The following is a 17,468-nucleotide window of genomic DNA, read 5'->3' as shown; positions in this document are numbered from 1 at the left end:
ACAATGAGAAACCACCTGCATGCTGCTATGGCCTAACCTCTGATCAACAAACTACTGTGGTTCAATAAAGTGCTGTACTCAACAGGGAAACAACAGTTCACACTAAAACATCCAACAAAACTGTGAGACAAAATGCATAAAGGGAACAAGCAATGCTTGAATCACTTTTGTTTACTTTAATTGTGTTTAATCACTCTGCAACCAGAAACAGTACCGTTCACTCACCTCTCCTCAGCAGGCCCTCTAGGCGACTGAGGAGAATAGCGCGCAACTACAGGAAGTGACTCCGGGGGAAGTCAAAGGTCACACAAACAAAATAAAACTCCTACAATATAAGTAGAGAAAATAAATATATACACGTACACATGTACATAAACAATAATGGCAAACCAAAATAACAGTAGATAACAGTGGAGGATGGATCTTTGATGAAATATAAATTATTTTTTAATATACCTGTGTTACAGTCACAGAGCAAGTTGTTTCTTAACTCATCTCTTACACACACATCTCTTTTAGCAACTTCTGCTTTTGGCTGACAAAGTAAGCTGCCCATGTCTTTCACGTTATTCCACTTTATTAGGTACACCTTGCTAGTATCAGGTTCCTCACGGCGTAGATTCAACAAGGTGCTGGAAACATGACTCACAGATATTGGTTAATACCAGCATGATAGCATCAGCAGCACAGATGCTGCAGATTTGATGGCATTTAATGAATCCATAAGATCTGTCTGATATCAGGTGCTTTGGTTCGTTGGTGAGTGGAATGGTTCAAAAATATTCTGCAACTTCAAAACATGTCCCACATTTCTCTGTAATGTGTTAGTAATTAAGCATATCTTAACAGTGAATTTGAGGATGACTGAAAATGAGAAGGATGGACCCTATCTAAAGATTAGCTGGAAAACAAGCAACTAGAAAAAACATGTAAACTTAAAAAAGAATGAGAAAAATGTTCTTTGGAGGTATTTTTCACAGAGTAATGTTTTAGTTGATTATATTCAGCTTCTGATTTTGTCCACATAACATGAGGCACATGAGGCACTATTCTAATGGTGCCTCATGTAAAATGCACAACATGAGACTAATTTCAGTCCAAGCTGAACTTCCCATTCCTTGCTGCAGATTTGTGACTGATCCAAATGTAGGGGCCAGCCCTTCCTGTACATCATTTTGATTAAACACATTACAGCAGCTTAAACAGTGTTGGTCTAAGTGGTCTTTGTTCAGTGGTTGAGGATCAATGGTCAAGACAGTTTGCATTTTAGTGAGAAACTGACCGCCCATTGTTCGCTTGGGGAAGTTGGGGAAACCTGCAGCCAGCTGAGACTGAAGATGTCACTTGGATGAGGAAACATTTCTCCCACTGCAAACGTGATGTCCAGATGAACCGAATCAACATTTTAGGATGATAAAAAGCTGGATTTTATTCAGCTGAGGTCTTGTTGTGCCACCGATAAACAGCACTCAGACTTTCTAAACCTTTACTTCACAATTACTCAAATATGAACTATTCTACTCACCATGTCTCTTTCACGTACAAAAAGTACAACAGCTTGGTGAGTCAAATTTGCTGTAAAAGTAAATTAAAAATATACATTTTAAATACAAAACCTGTAAAATAGAAAGTTTCTTCCCGGAATTTTAAATAAATATATGACTGTTATATTTACTGTATTTCTTTGTAAGTTGTACTTTTTGCATGTTGTGCTTCAAAAAACATTAATCATTGTGAAAAATGTGATACTGAAAAAATTAAAGGAACATTTCCATATTTTTAAATTGTGAAACAGCATTTTTAACATGTTTTAAACATGATAGAGAAGTTTGTTGAGAGCTGTGTTAGAAGACAGAACGCTGAGTTGGTGTGACAGGACAGATTATCAAAGTTAATCTGCAGCTTGTTCTTCGGCTGCTAGTTCACCTTTCCTCAGCTGTTGGTTTTTTGGAATTGACATTTTTTTCTTGCCATGACTAAAGACCCTTAAAACAAACACACAATTTTCCTTTTTAATGTAACGATTTGTCAATATCTTTTTCAGCCTGTTTGCACGTATGTAGGTGCTCAAGCTTATTTCAGCATGCACTGCATGAAAGACAGTAAAGGAATATGAACAGATGGTCAATACAGAGGAAAAACCACTGATCAGACACACAATAGAAACTATTATAAACATAGGAAGATGTGTAAACTACTGGTTTTTAAGCCAGGATTATTTTTCTTTAAGATCACAAGATGCCAGCAGCAAACCTAAACCTAAACCTAGTGCAGCCCACTTAAAAACCATAAATAACAGCAGCACACCCAAATCTTAAATCTTCATTCTAATCAAAATACAAAAGAACGTGATGTATTTTCCTGAAAAGGTTATTCAAAAACATTAACAACACTGCCTGTTGGTTATCAGTTGTTAATGTTATCCGGCCATATCACCCAAACTTCAATGAAAGAGCATTAAATTTAGGTCAGAATGATGAGTAATATCATAAACTAAATACGTGATATTAGCAGTTTTAATTTACTTTTACATAAATAAACAAATGTATACAAATATGTAACTGTACATGCGTGTGAATTATTTCAAACTGAATTTCTGCTTTTACTGTGGCCCCCTCTGCAGTACTTTGGCGGCCCACCAGGGGGCCCCAGCCCACACTTTGGGAATCACTCATCTACACCTTAACTGGTTTGGACCCTCGTATGCTTTCAAAAGTGCTTTAATTCCTCTTAGCATTAATTGAACTCACATGTTAACATCGCACACTTGCTGCTGGTTTGTCAAAAACAAACATCGCAATGGAAGAAAAGAATTCATAAAGCTATGATTCAAGGAATTAGATTAAAATAGACACTGGAGGTGACTGTTCATTTTTTTAATGAAAAAACATTTATAATAAAATTCACATGCACCTCAATAAACAATATGATTATGCTTTAATGTTTCAAAAGAATTTCCATTTTAGATCATGTTTTGGATGAAAAAAAGCTTTTGATGAATTATTCCCATCGCCTCTCACTTCTTTGTGTATGATACAGTGAGAGGTATGATATAGTGTTTGGTTAGATGTGAGGGCATTTATTGAATCAACACTTGTGTCTGTTATTCCTGTGGGTGACCTTGGTTCTTTGGTTCGGGGTTGTTACCTGCTCAAATGTATATGGGTCACATGTTAAACCATTTATTTATATCCTCCAGGCTTTTAATAGATCAGATGTAGTTCAGTAAAATTTCAAATCGTTTTTCAAAATGAATTTTAGGAATAAAGCACATCTTAATAAGGTTACAGACGATAACTGAAAACTGGGACCTGCAAGATTGCCTTGGGATTAATGAGTAAGCAAACTACCATACATCTAAAGTAAAAACTTATTTTAAGATCTTGTAAGAAAAATTATGGATGTACTCATTAGGAGTTTTATGCAGAGCAAACATTTCCAATAACCATTCTGAGCTTCTTAGATATTGCCCTGTGCTAAACTATTACCATGTTATAGTTTAACTAAAATTAGCATTGAGCCTAATAGAAACTAAACTCAAGTTAATAACTTTTAAACTAAACCTAAAACAGTAAATTTTCTCTGAAAGTAACTGAATCTGTATGTTACTTTCAGCTGCTCCCTTCTCACAAGGTTTGTGTGTTTGATTTGCTAGTATTATTTTGCATCTCCTGCAGGAAACCAGTCAACCTCCAATTGCTGATTGAATGTGTTAGCAGCTAAACTATAGAGCCACTGAAAAGTAGTTGAATCTAATTTGGAAAATGTAAAACTGAAAGAAAACAAAAATTATAACCCCCCCAAACCAAAAAAATTATAATAACAATGTTGAAAAACTGAAATTGATTTGACAAAGAAAACAAAACATAAAACTCATATAAGCTGGACTTCCTGTTCTTCTCTGCTGCTCTGTGGCTGATGTTGACAGTCCAAGTGTAGAGGCCAGCTCTCTTTCGTCCTCATCATGTTACAGCAGTTTGAAAAGTGTTGTTCAAGCTACAACTTTTGTTTAAAACTTTTGTTAAAAAGAGAAAGTCGGTAACAATATGGCAATTATTTGATTTCAAAAACAGGTTCATTTACTTTCTTTCTTTTTTCTTTCTAAGTAAAATTAAAATACTTTCAATTACATGTTTTTAAATATACAAAAATCATAAAGCAGTCTTCATATTTTAATATATTTATATAATTACTTATATTTTTACTGATATGAACATCATTATTAATATTATGTTTTCAGAACATGCAGGAGTCTTGTGATGTTTTACTGCAGTATTCAAAGAGTTAAAGCTTTCTTCTTACAGATCCATGCGTTCTTCTCACTACAGTTCACGGATTTAAATCCTTGATTTTGGACAGAGATTGCACACTGACCATCAGTAGGAGACCCTGGGATCCAGGCACTAAGAAAAATCACAGGTTTGATGAAGGGGAATCAATATTGATATAAAATAAGACATAATTAATTTATGTCAAATTTTCAAAATATTTAAAATGATTTTTGATTCAAAGTGTCTCTTACCTGTTAGTCAGATTCCTTCCATCCACCCACTTCCAGTTCCCACCTTTGACTCTCAGACCAATCCAGTATCCTTTGATTCCTTGAATGTTCCAGCTCTTCTCACTGATATAACTCTGAGAATAGAAAGAAAGTTTTCAGAGATATTAAATAGATCACATATCATATTAAAAAATAATGTATTAAATATTCTTCCTAAAACATTGTGGCACAAATTATTTTTAGATTACATTTAGAGTCCTGCTGGTTTCTCATTACCTTTTCTGTTTCATTATTCACAACAGCCAAATCTGAAATCTTTCCTATACAGTCTTCTCGAGCACCTTCCCAGGTTTTCTGCTCAAGAGGTTTAGCATCATTAATTGCATAGCAGTCTGACTGGAAGGGAAGCCAGTCAGCCTGACAAACATTACACTTTCGGTCTGCAAAGATGGAGATCAATTAATAAACATCACTGCATATTTATGTTACATTTGGTATTTTTGTACTAATATATTTGGAACATACTGTTATTGTTCTTGTCCTTGGGACAGTAGGCATCAATGCTCCACTGGGCTCGACTAACATTGAGCTCATTCCCTGATGTCGTCAAGTTTCGTATTTGTTCTGTTAGGTTTTCCTTCTCTGTCTCCAGCTCCTCATTCTGAGTCTCCAGCTCCTCATTTTTCTTTTTAAGGTTCCGGTTTTCTTCAGTCAGGTTTGTCACCTCTTTTTCAAAGACAGTGACAACTTGAGTCAGGTTGTTTATGTGGAGTGTGAGCTCGGTTTGGTTCTGCTTCAAGTCTTCATTGTCTGAGCTGAGTTTGTTGTTGAGTTTTGTCAGGTTACGATTGACAGCATTTAAAATTGTTTGGTTTTCTTTCAGTTGGTTCAGCTCAGTTTCATCATTCTCATGAATAACTGTGACAACTACAAAATTAAAATTAGCTTTTAAGACATGGAAATGATGCATTTTTCATTTTCTCATTTTCATTTTCTCACTGCTTAAAGTATTTTCTGTTTTGTTCTAATTAAACTTTTTTTACTAGCTACCTTTTTTAGATTTTATGACAACATTTTTTAATATGAATAAAACCCACAATTCCATACTTGGTCTAATATTTCCTTAATGGCTACAGGAGATGGAAATTCCCACAATGCAATAGAGGTTCTGATTTTATGAAAATGTTACTAAAAGTATAAAAGTGCATTTTGTTTGGGATTCTTTTTGTAGTTGCAGACTGGTTGTGTCAGCAGTCACAGCATAAGGACTGCTGCAATGACTACTGTTATGTGTCCTTGGGTGTCACCTTTAAAGCACTGTATTCAATGTTATTATAGAATATTTCCGATGTTAAATTGCATCAACTGTGTTGTTTGGGATCATTCCTTGGTTTCATATTTTTTGTGGGAATTTGCATCTAACAAGAAAAAGTTCAAACTGAATAATCAAAAGTATTTTTTTTAAATGGTTAAAAATATATTAATCAAGAAATTAGTCATATTTGTTTCCTGAACAAAATTATGTTAAACATTGTTTAACAACATGTTCTTGTGTCTAATATAATTCATCTAAAGTGCTGTTATTTAAGATGTGTAAAACTAAGTTAATGCATGGATGTTCTCATACTTACGATAGACAACTACTGCTATGATGCCCAACACCAAAATTATACAAAGCGTGCCCAAACAACAAGCCAGCTGCTGATAGTGGCGACATCCGCGGTTTGATTTCTTGTCAGACAAGAATTCTGCAGAGGCTAAACAGATAGAAATACAGTTAAGACCATAAATATTTGGACAGAGACAATTTTTTTCTCATTTTAGTTCTGTACATTATCACAATGGTTTGTTAATGAAACAACTCAGATGCAGTTGATGTGCAGACTTCCAGCTTTAATTCAGTGCGCTGAACAAATAAATTGCATAAAAATTTGAGGAACTGAAGCATTTTTAACACAAGTTTAAAAGTAATTGGACAAATTAAATAACTGAAAATAAAATGTTCATTTCTAATACTTGGTTGAAAACTCTTTACTGGCAATGACAGCCTGAAGCCTTGATGTCATAGGCATCACCACATGCTGTGGTTCCTCCTTTTTAATGGCCTTTCCTGCAGTTGCTGTTTGTTTGTGGGCCTTTCTGTCGAACGTTTAGTCTTTAACAAGTGAAATGCATGGGTTAAGGTTCAGGTCTTTTTGCACTGCTGAATTCACTAGTGCTTTCCTTTTTTCTTAGGATGTAACAAACTTTATATTTTGTTGTTCTGTAGCATACTGTAGCAATTTCTCAGATTTTCTGTTTTCGCAGTTTAAAGATGGCTTCTTTGTGTATGAAGAGGTCCTTTGACTGCATGTTGTCTGTTCACAGCAAAACCTTTCAAATGCAAGCACCACACCTGAAATCATCTCCCGGGCTTTTATCTGCTTAATTGATGATGACATAATGAAGGAATTGCTCACACCTGCCCATGAAATAGCCTTTAAGGTGATTGTCCAATTACTTTTGGGACCTTTAAAAAGAGGGGGGCACATGTTTAAGGGTTGAAACTCCTAAACTCTTCAACCAATTTGAATGTGGATACCCTCAAATGAAAGCTGAGGGTCTACAGATTATGTCCATGTCCATTACATAACTGTATTTGAAATATCAGTAAACAGGTATTAAAACAAAACACTTTTCAGTGTCCAAATGTATATGGACCTAACTGTATATTGTTTTAGTTTTCTTAATTAATAAGTTTTATTCAAAGTTGCAGTTTGTTTTATTAAAACATTTCTGTTTTGTCTCAGCATCTCACAGCAGAAGGTAAAAACCAGAAAGGTTTTGATTTGACTGTATTGAAATACTTCTGTAAATCACGCAGGGCAGTCAAATAATTAAAAGAGCACTTGTTCTAAATGGTCTTGTTGAAAAATAGATGAGTTAAAAGTTCATCATTTGGCTTAGACTTTAAAAACTCACAATGCTTAGCTTCTAATAATGTGATTTGTCTTCTTTAAACCAGTCTGCTTAATGCTACCTGAAAATCTCCAGTTTGTCAGACAAAGAGGCTGATTAGTACTCGTCACAACTTCATGTAGTGACAGTCTTTATTTACTGCGTTATTTACAGTGTTAGAAATGTTTTCATGTTTTTCATTTGACTACTCACCATTTGTGTCCTGAGTTTGTTCTGTTGCCTTATTTTGCACCTTCACTTCATCATACACTGTTTCCTCCTTTTTAACTGAAAGGTTTAAACATGAGTTAGCAATCACAAGTTATCAAATAACAGGGCATTCTAATGCTTATTTCATTATTTGGACTTAACATTACAATATCTTTAATCCATGTCAGCTCTCATTCAATGTTTTTTCCCCCTGTCTTATAACTACTGCCTAAGAGGAAGAAAGGATAAACTTTGCCTTTAAGACCTTTAGATATGCGTCGTTACATTCTTCTGCCATCTTTTTCTTATTTTGGTCATATTGTAATCTTCGGTGCAGGTTGCTTAAACAGGAAGTGAAAATAATAGTGTGTGTCTTCACATCCATTATACTGAAAAGACTACATAAGTACTCTGAGTTTATGAATCTCTTTTTCTTCATGCAGTACATTTGAAAGGCTTAACTTACCTTCTGATCTTTGTTGTTGGTTAGATTTAAATACAACTGATGCGTAGTTAACCTCGTCCTCTGCCATCCTTACAGTCTTTCTGTCTGTTTTTTTGTGACTCGTAGACGGAGAAGAGTAATATATTTGAACCACAGGGCATACATGAGAGAAGTTATTGTTTCCTGAGTTATGTTAAGTCTGTTTCTAACACCAACTTCTGCTTTTGGCTGTGAATGTAATTTGCATACATGTCTGGCTGGATGAACCACAAACACTTTACAGTATGATGAAAAGATAATACTACTCCTGCGAGCAGTGGATATGTTGTGAACAGATACCTAATGTGTACCTTAGACTTTAAATGTTGATTTTATATAAACTGTGAAGCAAAACAATTCAATTTATTGTCCCTCTGTGCTGTTTTTAGGAGGTTTTTTTTTTTCAACTTGGCCAATAGAATATATGTTTCTGTGGTTGGGCCCAAGATATTTTTTTTGGCATCGACCTAATTATGATTTCTTGTAGATGGTGACTATTTTGTAGCTGTATAAGTTCCTAATTACCAAACCAAAGCTTGATTCAACTTTTGCTTACACAAAATTTTATCTTTGTTCCATAATAAGGTTATGGATTTAATAAGCTCATATTATTTTTGCATTATCGGGCTTAACGATTCATATATGTCACTGTGAATTTAGTCAGATTTATTTAAAAAAAATGTGTATTAACTGTTGGTTAGGGTTTTCACTTGTTTCAGTCTGCTTAATACTGTGAAGTCTAAACTAAAAAAGTATTGACACTGAGTCCTTCTAAGCTTTAAATTCCTAATAAAATGGGATACAGAGGAGAGGGAAGGATGGAATGTTCCATGACTGAGCTCAAATTCAGCTGGAAAAAAATGCCAGTGGTGAAAGAGTTAATTTTATAAATTAGATCACTGCTTCTCTCTCTGCCCTTTTCACTGCTATATCCACCCCTGCTACCCCTCTATCTCATTGCATCTCTGCTTTCCTTCATCCCACTTAGTCACTCCATCCATCTTCCTCTCCTCTCCCCTCCTCTCCCTTTCCAGCCTTGAGTCTCCTCCCTCTCCATCCCCCTCCCCTTTTGTCCATGTGCCCGGCCCCTTCATTAAGCCTAGTATGAAAGGAAACCCTCTTGCAGGCAGTCACATTTCCACAGCCTCCCAGGAGCCTCACTCTCTCACACACACACACACACACACACACACACACACACACACAAATCACACACGCTGTCTAAGGCCTGGATACAGCAATACAGTCAGTTGCCAATTCCTAATCAGCGTACCTTTGAGTGAGGCTTCAGTTTGTTGTATCTCTTCTTTTTAACACTGTCATGGAGCTCCACAGTTTACAAAGGACCACCCACACCAACCACCTGGGTGAGGAGAAGCGGCAGATGCTGAACCTAAATCGACGACTCGAGACCTACCTGAACCGAGTTAAACTGCTAGAGGAGGAAAACATGCTGCTTGCAAAGGAGATACAAGCTATGAGACGCAATAATCATGGAGCCTTGACACGCAGGAGAGGCCTGGAGGAAGAGTTGCGGCAGGCAAGACTGGAAGTAGATGCAGTCTGGAGAGATAGGGTCCTCACAGAGCTGGAAGTTGGCAAGTTGACTGAGGAACTTCAAGCGCTGGACTTGTGGAGACAGAGGGAGGCTGAAGAAAAAGTGAAGGCCAAGACAAAGCTGGAGCAAAGCAGGATGGAGTTGGAGGAGGAACAGAGGGCACAGATTTGGCTTAGAGAGAAGGTCAACCAGCTGGAGCATGAGATGAGACTCCTGATCCAAACACATGGGGAGGATGTAGCCCACCTGGAAGCCACACTGACCCATTCAAGAGCTACATTATCTCACACATTTGCTCAAAAGGGCAACCATACACCAAATCTCCTTCAGCTGGGACATGAATACTCTCAGAGTGCCACCAGAGCATGGCAGGAGGCAGCAGAGGCCTATCAGGGCCAGCTGACTCGGTTAGAGGAGTCACTTAACCAGGCCAGGAGCCGTTTGACGCAAGTGGGCCAGGAGAAACGTGAGAGCCAGCTGAAGCTCCAAGCCCTGGAGAAAGAGATCATCTCAGCTCAGGAGATCAGACAGCATCTGGAGAAAACTGTTGCCCAGCAGACAGACAAATACAGCCAAGAGATGCAGCAGCTCCAGGTGAGTGAAACAATCCATACATGTTAGGATGCCACAGTTTTTACAACAGTTGCAATAGTTGAATGTACATGATATTCAATCCAATTATTACCCTTTGAAACTGAAAATTGTTCCGCATATTCACACATTAGGCAACTTCTGACTGGTTGGAAAAGAATGCCAACAAAATTGGTTGGCTGTTGGTTGTGAAATATGCAATAAGTCATTGTGGTTAATGTCACAGTCTAAAATAACAAATGGACAAACCACAGGGGAATTTGAACATGTGATAATTGGCAGACTTGTGACAGCTGCACAAAATAGAGTCTGTGGATATCTACTGTCACTAAATTGACTAGCTATGTCCTAAAGAGATCAAATACTCAGCAAAAAGAACAAGAATACTAGATACATTTTATTTGAATATATATTTTCCTGGAAATATTCAAGGCCTCCAGCAAAAAATGCAAGAAGCTCCACTAAAGGCTTTCGGAAGCATTTATGAGTCCCCCCCAAGGGATTTTGCTCCCTTGGCATCCACATTTTATATGCTGATGAAATGAACACATTTGGTTATGAAAGCAACTGGGGGCTACATATTTATAGGCTGGGGTTGATGGGATTAGTTCTGGGTCACAGTTAGGTCTGAGGGGTGAAGCACTCACACTAAATACTTTTTATGGCATTGCTGCTTTTTCTCCCACTGAGGTCCCAGATCACTAGCAGACAGTTATGTTGCTTGTAACAGTGTGTAAAACTAGTGTGATAAGTAAAATAGGTTGAATAACTTAGATGCAGTAACAATAAAAGCCTGTAAACAACCCACCGCATATAACAAGCAAAAGAACAAAGGAGATTTAGTCTTACTTAATATAGCACAACACTGAATTCTTTTCCAATGCTTTTTTTAACCTCTTCCTTTTCCTCTTCTGCTTCCTGTTTGGCAGGAGCACTTGGAGGCCTTAGAGGTGGAGAAGCATGAGCTTGGTCAACAGATCGATCATATCACGATGGAGAACCGAGGCCTGATGCAGCTGAAAATGTCTCTAGGTCTCGAAGTAGCAACATACAGGTACACTGAATTGCCTGTTGCACTGTCAATTCTAAAGCACCCTTAACACTTATTTTTCTACCTGATAGTAGAAGTAGAAGCTAAAGTATACTTTACCTTAGAAATGAACTTTTTTACTATTTTTTTCATGAGTGTGTATTGTATCAAAACCATGGGTTGCTTTGCACATGGAGTATCTTTCAAACTGAAATAAAGTTTGTCTTATGTGCTTCAGTAACAGAATATAAGATTAGTGGTTACAAAATTATAATATTTATATCTGTCAAATTTATTGTGAGTCATTATTTCATCAGCAGTACTACCTGATTTCGCAATGCCACTACTGCATGAGGTTCACACAGTCTTGCAGAAGGTCTTCTGTTTTATTTATTAATAAAGAGACTGTCTAATGCCGTGTCTGCCAGCCCCCCTTCCTTCTGTATTATCTGTGGCTGAAGATGCTTCATGCTCTTTGTGATTTAAAATGAAACATTAGACTTATCTGGATACGTTTTCTATTTAAAGAAGTCAGCCTGTGCATTGACTTAGACGTCCCGTATTCGGGTTGCTGTTATATAGCATCAGTGCTTTACAGTGCAATGTAAAAACAATATTGCTTCACCAGGTAGGGTGATCTGAAACACTGAGCTGCTTGATGTCAGACAGTTGGGGCTGCACCTTGCAGTTGATTTTGACTTGCTTAGAGGCAAGTGCAGCTTCATGTGTTTTTGATAGGTGTTCGAAGAATCTCACTAAATGGCTAAATTATCATAGTTCCAAAAATTAGTTTTCAGAAAGAGTCTTTTTCTATAAATTGGTTATTAATGCATATAACAATCAATGTTTTTGCTTTCCTGCAAAACTCTAAGAATCAGCCAAACTGAGGTGGAAAAAATATGATTTCAAGATTTACTTAAATAGGTTCTGAACTGCAAACTGAGTCAAACTCCACATGCATACAGCTTAGCTATTAGTTCAGTTTACCATGTAAGCTATGTGTTGCATGATTAATTTAACCCACTTAGAAGCTGCTGCTCAGTAACAGGGTATATGATGTCTCTTCCAGTAGTTAGAGAAGCTGACAAAGAAAAAGATGCCTGCGGAGGGAGCAGCCTGTCTGGAAGGTCATTTCTTTGAAGCAGCCGCCTCTGTTGCCTTGAACTGAGTAACTTATCCATTATGAAGCTCTATAGCCCACGTCCCCACCCCACCCTCAAAATATTGACCCTCACCCTTTAGTGAGACGCTACCAATTTCTCAGCTATGGGAGTCTAGAATTACAGCATAGGGGAGCAGATGGAGACAGGACATTACTAGAGGACACATCTGAATGTCATTTACTCCATGTGCAATTGTAATTCCATGCCAAAAAGAAGAAATTATTTTGTAATAGAGCAAATTATTTAAGTATGTGCTGGAATGGAAACAACAATGATCCACCCGTGAGAATGGAAACAGTTATATTAGTGCTGCATGGGTTGCTTGTAAAATCTGCTGTCATCGTATGTGTGTTCATGAGTGTCCCCTCTGTTGTTGTGTATGTGAGGAGGTTTGTGCACTGCAGATGGCTCCTCAATGGCACTGCCTTTCCTTCATTACCATAACAACAGACCTCAGTCTTTTCTTTCTGCTTAAGAACAGCTAGAGTCTCCCTCCGCTCCTCTTCCCACCCACAGCTCAATGTGCAGCATCATGTTTGCATTTGCTCCTTTACGGCTCCTCCAAATCTTATCCTGGAACCTCAGGACTTGTTGTCTATCTCCACAGAGCTTTGCTGGATGGTGAAAGCCTGAGGGGAGATGTGTCTGTGTTAAATCAGCCAAGAAACATTTCCATCACAGGTAATTAAAGTAAACTGTATTAACACATCCGCAGCATCATCACCACTGATTTTACCTCTAGTTTGTTTAGAACCACAGCATGTCACATTAATCTTCTTGCTTTTGTCTACTTTAAAACTCATCCTGTCTCAAAGTATAGCTGAAATTATTCTAAGTAAAGGCTCCTCAGAGAGGGTACATGTTTGATTCAGTTGGTAATCGCATTAGTCTCACTGGAGACTGGTGCTGGTGGGGGGCTAGACTAAAAGGGCTGAGGTAGGCACTTTGGGTAATGCAAGCCACCTATGACAGTCCCCAAAGGTTATTGAGCCATATGGCTTTGCTTTCCAGTAATTTAGACAGCAGAGAAAGGAAACGGCGATCAATATCTCCCCATTAGTGTCCAAACCCGGTTGACAACATACATTTTAATAACGCTTTGTAGAGGCCAGTTTTCCTCAGAAAATTACACAAACTGACTAATGTTCTGTGGAGATACCTCAGCATGTAGAAAAGCTGTCAGGATATCTTAAAGGATTAGGTTAGTAACATTTAAATGACACATGTTGAAATGATTGTTGTACATCATTGTTATTACAGTAGCTAAGGTCATTGTGTATTCATGAGCTGTGCTCTTGTCTTCCACAGATGCAGTTTTCAATTCTCAAGGCGTTAAAAAGAATTACCAGACTCAGCTGTCTGCCAGCCACAAAACCACTTCTCTCTCATCTATTCGCAGAATAGCAGAACCAACGGTAATGTCTGCCACTGTAGTTTTAAGTAGAAAATCTGTAGCCTCAAATGGAAAACCAAAGATTTCAGAGAAACTTGCTGATACTGGTGCAAGAAAGGCAGAAACTTGGGAAACCCCTTATCCAAAAATAATGCAGGATGGAGCTGTTGAAAATTTCAGACCACAGGAAGTTTGTGAAAAAGTCACGTATGCTGAGCCTTTGTCGCCTCCTAATGAGCTAGAAACTAATGCTAAAGCACCATCAGGGGAAGAGGAAGTGGACTGGAACGATGCTGATGTTGAATGCGCTGTTGAAAGGCCAGTTGTTGAGTCAGTTGTCAGTTGTCAGGTTGAATCTTCCCTCAGCGCTGAGCAATCCTTCAATGATGAAGTTGGCCATCACCCGTTTACAGCACCCAGCTATACACCATATCATGCAAATGTGAAAGAAGAGCCCAGCAGTTTCCCAGATGAGTCTGATGAGGATGTAGCTTTGTTAGGGGAAGCTGAAGAGCAATATATGCAACAGGATCCACTTGATACATGTGTAAAGGAAGCATGTACAGACAAAGATACAGGGCATATTCAAGAGGAGAGTTCAGATTCTGAAACAGAGGCAGTGCTTGAACCGACGCCTGAATCCAGGCCTAGCAGCCCAGAATCACAATGCGAGCCTCCAGAAAGTGTTTTTAACCAAGCTGTTGATAAAAATGTAGATCTAAATGTGACAAATGAAGTTGATCCAGCTGAAATAAAACAAGAAATAAGTTGTTCTATGATAGAGACAAGCCAAATGGATGTCGAAGATAAATTATACCCTGACGGAGAAGAGATGGATACATGGGACAGTGTAATAGAAAGGAAGACTGATGTAAAGAAAGATGATTGCATTACAAATGATGAAGTAAAAGGACAACATGCTGAACCAGAGGAAGACATATCAGCAAGAGAACAAGTGAATGAGCAGAACGGAAGCATTATGCAGGATTTTGCTACAGTTGTACAGCAAGACAACACTATGACTTCTTCCCTAATAGACAAGCTAGCAGATGACCAAGAGCACGCTGCATTAGAGCAAGAGCTTGCTCCACCTCCTGATAACGAAGGAGATGATGATGAAGACGACTCTCAAAATGTTTCCATGTCGTGGAAGACTGAGCTGGAGGGTGACAGTTATGCTCAGGACAACACTCTGGCTGATACTCGTCCTCTGATCCGATACAAAAGCGATGAGACTGATGCCAACACTCAGGCGTCACACATGGATGAGAGTGAGTCCAGTGAAGGTGAGCAGGAAAAGAAGATCGGAGAGACAGGAACTGGAACGTGGAGTGAAAGCAAGGCAAAGAAATTTGGAACCATGGAAGATCTGTGTGAAGAAGTTGAAGGAGAAACAATGGATGATGAATATAATCTGAGTTACACTCATATCAAAGATGGGGATGATGATGACGGTACAACTGTAACTGAGCGCGTTATCCCGGTGAATGATAAAGAACGTGCAGAAGAAATGATCAGAGATGCCAGTGAGGGACATTCAGATGAAGAAACTGAAGAACTAACAGAACACATGGTACCTGCAAACGTAGCCTATGATGAAGAGTTGGAAACGGACAAACTTGTGGAGCAGGAATTAGAGAATCTGTGCACAGACAGCTATAGCACTCACTTTGCACAGCAGCAAGACAGCGACCAACTGCTACACACGAATGACGAGTCTGTCCATGAGATAACAGAGGAAGAAGAGGACATGTCGTCCGGTGAGACTGAAATAAGGGTGAACCACGAACTTGTATCTTCCACTACAATTATAGATCAAACTTCTGAAAACCTAAGTTTCAGGGATTTGGCAGATATGACGCATCACACAGACACTGTGGATGTAGAGGACATCCACTATGAAGATCAAGAATCGAAAGATACCCCAGAGGAAAGGGAAGAAGAGTGTGGGCCCAATGTGTCCATGGTGACGCGAGCTGATGTAGCAGAAGAACGAACAGGATTTAGCGAATTTATGAGCAGACCTGAGATGGAAGAAATCAGCAACTCAGAGGATCCAAATTCTGTGTTACCCGTGACAACAGATGAGGAAAATGTGCAGGATATGGCAGCTCAGGATGAGGTAAAAGAGGTTTTCCCTCTTGAAGTTATCGGTCAGTCTGAAGAACAAGTTGAGAGTGATAAAGATTGCCAGGAGCTTCCTGAAGCTGAATGGGAAGTTCTAGGAGACCCAAAAGAGGATTTTGAAGCCAGGGATGAGATTGAACATGATGATTGTCAAAAAGTGCCAGAAACCACAAATGAGGGTGATGTTACACACCAGGAGGAGCCCCTTGAGATTCCCCATGAAAGTACAGCTGATGAAAATGGTATTTTTAAGGCAAATGATCCAGCAAACAATGGGCTCAATGGTTTCTTTTCCTCTGGCATAAAGAGTGACTTCTGGGTGTCCTCTTTAGAGAGCGGTGCCACCTGTGAACCAGATGATGCCTGCAATGAAGCAGCTGAGCAAACTAATGAGAATGTGGGATTTGCTGACAACCTAGTCTGGGAGATTACAGGAAACCAGAATGTGTTTAACGGCAAGTCAAGGGTGGATATTGAGTCAGCGCTCACTACTAAGAGCGAGCAGGAACAAATGCATAAAGAAGTAAAGCAAGTGTTGGGTAGAAATGTTAGCGAGGGGGAGTTGGTTCATTCTGAGGAGTCTGAAGCTGAAGCTGAATTGTGGTCATCTGGGGAGGAACCAGCATAAAAATGTGTGAAGTTTTAGATGTAGTGTTAGTCAAAAGGTGTGTTTTCTTGTTTTAAAACCAAAGTTGTGCCTTGGTGCGCTCCTTAGTGACACTAACCACCAATGTGCCAATTCTGTCTACAAACATACTGAGCACTTGCTGTGTTTCATGTTTTCCTCATTCCTAATTGCTTAAAGGTTTCAGTCAATTAGTGTGCATGCTGTGGAAAAAGATTGAGGGCTTCTGCATGAGGGAACGGCATGATGACAGAACAAAGAATGTCATTTGAAAGTCAAAGCGTTTATTGATTGTTTGCTAATCTGATTGTACTGACTAGTGGGAATCAATAATAGCAGAAGGGTAGAATTACTTGTAGAGCTACTATTCAAAAAAACAACAGACAGCTAGTGTTTCTGTTAGTGAGTTATTTCATTTAACTAGACCAGAGTTGACTTGTTGCATGTTTTACACATGTAAAATGAATAACTGGTGGTAAAATGGCATAAATCAGTTTAGATAAGCAGATAGTTGTGTTTGTATTTTGGCTGATCTCAAAGAATAAAGGTTTTTCCATTCATGAAAATATATAATACACTGCGGTACAGTTACAGTTCAAAATAAACAGTAGCTTCTAGACATTCTGTCTTTTTGTCTTTTTGAACTTGCTTGCACAGTGCCCCTCATCCATGCATTTAATTCCACATCACAATGACATTTTCATTGGTGTAAATATACTCCTACTTACCACTAGTATAGGTTAAAGCTAAACTGAAATATTTTAATGGTCAAGTTTGTTTTTGGTAAACATTATTAACATCATATTAGCCTTTTCCACACAAATCAGTTAGCGCCTGAATTTATTAACC

At 38.3% G+C, this 17,468-nt stretch overlaps 2 protein-coding genes across 2 annotated transcripts; one reads left to right on the top strand and one right to left on the bottom strand.

Annotated features, from left to right (window-relative positions):
- Positions 1–4,218: 4,218 nt before the first annotated feature.
- LOC116333458 (C-type lectin domain family 4 member G-like) lies at positions 4,219–8,251 on the bottom strand. The gene is made up of 7 exons (XM_039620069.1): positions 8,115–8,251; positions 7,652–7,726; positions 6,133–6,258; positions 5,027–5,428; positions 4,778–4,941; positions 4,523–4,635; positions 4,219–4,403 (listed from the first exon to the last, which is right to left on the bottom strand). The coding sequence occupies exons 1-7, from the start codon at positions 8,179–8,181 to the stop codon at positions 4,277–4,279; spliced, it is 1,074 nt and encodes a 357-aa protein (XP_039476003.1). The 5' UTR covers positions 8,182–8,251; the 3' UTR covers positions 4,219–4,276.
- A 651-nt stretch (positions 8,252–8,902) lies between these two features.
- nes (nestin) lies at positions 8,903–17,219 on the top strand. The gene is made up of 4 exons (XM_031756696.2): positions 8,903–10,284; positions 11,211–11,335; positions 13,082–13,155; positions 13,783–17,219. The coding sequence occupies exons 1-4, from the start codon at positions 9,454–9,456 to the stop codon at positions 16,620–16,622; spliced, it is 3,870 nt and encodes a 1,289-aa protein (XP_031612556.2). The 5' UTR covers positions 8,903–9,453; the 3' UTR covers positions 16,623–17,219.
- Positions 17,220–17,468: the final 249 nt, after the last annotated feature.

This window comes from Oreochromis aureus, linkage group 11, assembly GCF_013358895.1.
Source record: "Oreochromis aureus strain Israel breed Guangdong linkage group 11, ZZ_aureus, whole genome shotgun sequence".
Classification (NCBI taxonomy): Eukaryota; Metazoa; Chordata; class Actinopteri; order Cichliformes; family Cichlidae; genus Oreochromis; species Oreochromis aureus.
This window is presented reverse-complemented; position numbering and strand designations above follow the sequence as displayed.

What these genes read in the sequence shown, in the direction of transcription:
- nes (XM_031756696.2), top strand. Translation starts at nt 9,454, where the DNA reads ATGGAGCTCCACAGTTTACAAAGGACCACCCACACCAACCACCTGGGT. An exon ending in AAGAGATGCAGCAGCTCCAG is followed by an intron (nt 10,285 to 11,210) that starts GTGAGTGAAACA and finishes CCTGTTTGGCAG; the next exon opens with GAGCACTTGGAGGCCTTAGA. An exon ending in AAGAAACATTTCCATCACAG is followed by an intron (nt 13,156 to 13,782) that starts GTAATTAAAGTA and finishes TGTCTTCCACAG; the next exon opens with ATGCAGTTTTCAATTCTCAA.
- LOC116333458 (XM_039620069.1), bottom strand. Translation starts at nt 8,181, where the DNA reads ATGGCAGAGGACGAGGTTAACTACGCATCAGTTGTATTTAAATCTAAC. An exon ending in CATAGCAGTAGTTGTCTATC is followed by an intron (nt 5,429 to 6,132) that starts GTAAGTATGAGA and finishes TTAATTTTGTAG; the next exon opens with TTGTCACAGTTATTCATGAG. An exon ending in TGAATAATGAAACAGAAAAG is followed by an intron (nt 4,636 to 4,777) that starts GTAATGAGAAAC and finishes TTCTATTCTCAG; the next exon opens with AGTTATATCAGTGAGAAGAG.